At 36.7% G+C, this 2,200-nt stretch overlaps 1 protein-coding gene across 1 annotated transcript in view; it reads left to right on the plus strand.

The window, feature by feature from the left end:
* cbwd (COBW domain containing) overlaps positions 1 to 2,200 on the plus strand; it is a gene marked incomplete at its 5' end in the record, with an annotated part of 23,038 nt that overhangs the window by 6,371 nt on the left and 14,467 nt on the right. Inside the window, 5 exon segments of the mRNA XM_014002691.1 lie at positions 91 to 308; positions 709 to 815; positions 900 to 986; positions 1,556 to 1,652; positions 1,743 to 1,834. Coding sequence (XP_013858145.1) covers positions 716 to 815; positions 900 to 986; positions 1,556 to 1,652; positions 1,743 to 1,834 — 376 coding nt within the window.

A 2,200-nucleotide genomic window follows, 5' to 3' on the forward strand; every position in this document is an offset into this window, starting at 1 on the left:
TATGTATGTATGTATGTATGTATGTATGTATGTATGTATATATACTTTTCTAGCTTTACAAAGATCTTTCTTACATCTTTCTCTCTGTAGGGCTCTGGTTTTCTTCCTGAACTAGAGAGCGGAACCATTGTTGCAGCTGTGTGAGTCGACGGAACCTCCGTGGTGTAACACGCTGTCAGACGCAGCTTCCGAAGTGTGCAAGGAGCTTTTAAAAATATTTTTCTTTTATATAAAAAAACGGAGAAGGGAGTATTGTTTTCGTAAATTAAGGAATCGGGGCTTCTAGTGTGGTTCTGGAGAGAGAACAGGTAAAATGTTCATTTTTGTTTGTTTTATTTTTTTATTAATATTTAATCGTTCCGTCTGCTGCAGCTGAGTTCAGACACAGACAGACTGCTTATTTTTTCTCTTAATGAAAATCAACATTTCAAACCTATACATAATWTTTTATCAGTTAAATTCAAATAAGCTGTGTGCCTGAAGTCAGGCGTCAAACCTAATTTCTTTATATTTTCCACTTGACAAACTATTTTTAGCACCGAAGTGGTTCTAAAGAGCTATTATTTATTAGCCCATTAGCTTAAAAACAGTCCATGTAAGTACTTTAACAGACCTTCAGAAATCCTAAAACCAAAAGACCACTTTAAAATAAGGTTATTCTCCTTGAAAGTGAGMATGGGGTTGGTTTAAACTTTTGCACCATCACAGGTGTATAATGGAGGATGAAGATGATTGCCCAGAACTGGTACCCATCGACACCCAGCCTGCTGCTCCAGCCCAGCAGATACCTGTCACCATCATCACAGGCTACCTTGGTGAGATCAGGCTAATTTCACTTAGAAGTTAATATTGTGTTTCTTTCATTAAAAAAAAGAAATCTTTTTTTTTTTTTTTTACAGGTGCTGGGAAGACTACACTCCTAAACTACATCCTGACTGAACAACACAACAAACGGATCGCTGTTATACTTAATGAATTTGGAGAAGGTGAGTGGAAAAATATCAAATGAAACAAATGAGCTTTTATAGTTAAACTGATAGAAGTGATGGCGCGTCAGTAATTGTTGAATGTTAACCTGTGGCTCAAGCTCGTCAACAGAGCATCATAACAAAATACTGGATAAAGTAGATCGGTGGTTCCAAGCCTTGGGGTGAGGGTCCTCAGATGAGTTTGTTGATTAAATAAATTGTTAATAGAATATTTTCACCATGATTATTGTAAAAAAAACAATAACATAAATTAATAAAAGTAGTATCATTAGTTTTGTTTGTATTGGCCCATGTTTAACAGAGTAATTAGCAAAGTTTCCGTATGTTACCAGTAACATCTGGGGTCACGTCTGGGCCTGAAGCTGAAATGTTTGAAAACCAATGAGAAATAATGCCTGAAAATCGACAAATTTACCTGTTTCATTTAAGTTAGAGAACAATTTAAGCTCTTTTGTATTAACGTTTTTAATATGAGTACAGATTTTCACAAGTGTAGCACATTTAATATAAAAAAAGTGTCAGTTTTTGTTCATTCACAGTACTCCACATTCATGGTCTCCCTGCAGGCAGCGCCCTGGAGAAGTCCCTGGCAGTGAGTCAGGCCGGTGAGCTGTACGAGGAGTGGCTGGAGCTGAGGAACGGCTGCCTCTGTTGCTCTGTCAAGTATGTGCTCCGACCYCAGTCCGTGGAGCTAACATGTCAAAGTAATGTTTCATCTTTTACACACTATTCGTCACCTTTATGTGTTTTCAGGGACAATGGTCTTAAAGCCATTGAAAACCTGATGGAGAAGAAAGGAAAGTTTGACTACATCTTGTTAGAAACCACTGGACTTGCTGATCCAGGTAACTTACATCCACCATGACAGTTGAWATGATTAGATGTGGYTTCATTCTTGATTTACCAAAGTGGATATGAAATATGACGTACATTATGATGCATTTYGTGCATGTATAAATACACAGTTATGGTAAGAAACTAAAATAACCAGTTTTATCAGATTCAGATTTTGTTGTTAATTCCTTCACATGTTTCCAACATACAAGCAATCGAAATTACGTTTCCTACCGCCCCACGATTTAACAAACCTTTAAAACCATTGACAGACATTGAGATGACTGCATCTCAAATAAAAAAACAAAACTAAAACTAGACATCAATCAGTGAAGATGTGGATTTAAGTTAGCGTGGTTTTTTTTTATGTTCCGATA

The sequence above is a fragment of the Austrofundulus limnaeus genome, unplaced genomic scaffold (assembly GCF_001266775.1).
Source record: "Austrofundulus limnaeus strain Quisiro unplaced genomic scaffold, Austrofundulus_limnaeus-1.0 Scaffold14, whole genome shotgun sequence".
Lineage (NCBI taxonomy): Eukaryota > Metazoa > Chordata > Actinopteri > Cyprinodontiformes > Rivulidae > Austrofundulus > Austrofundulus limnaeus.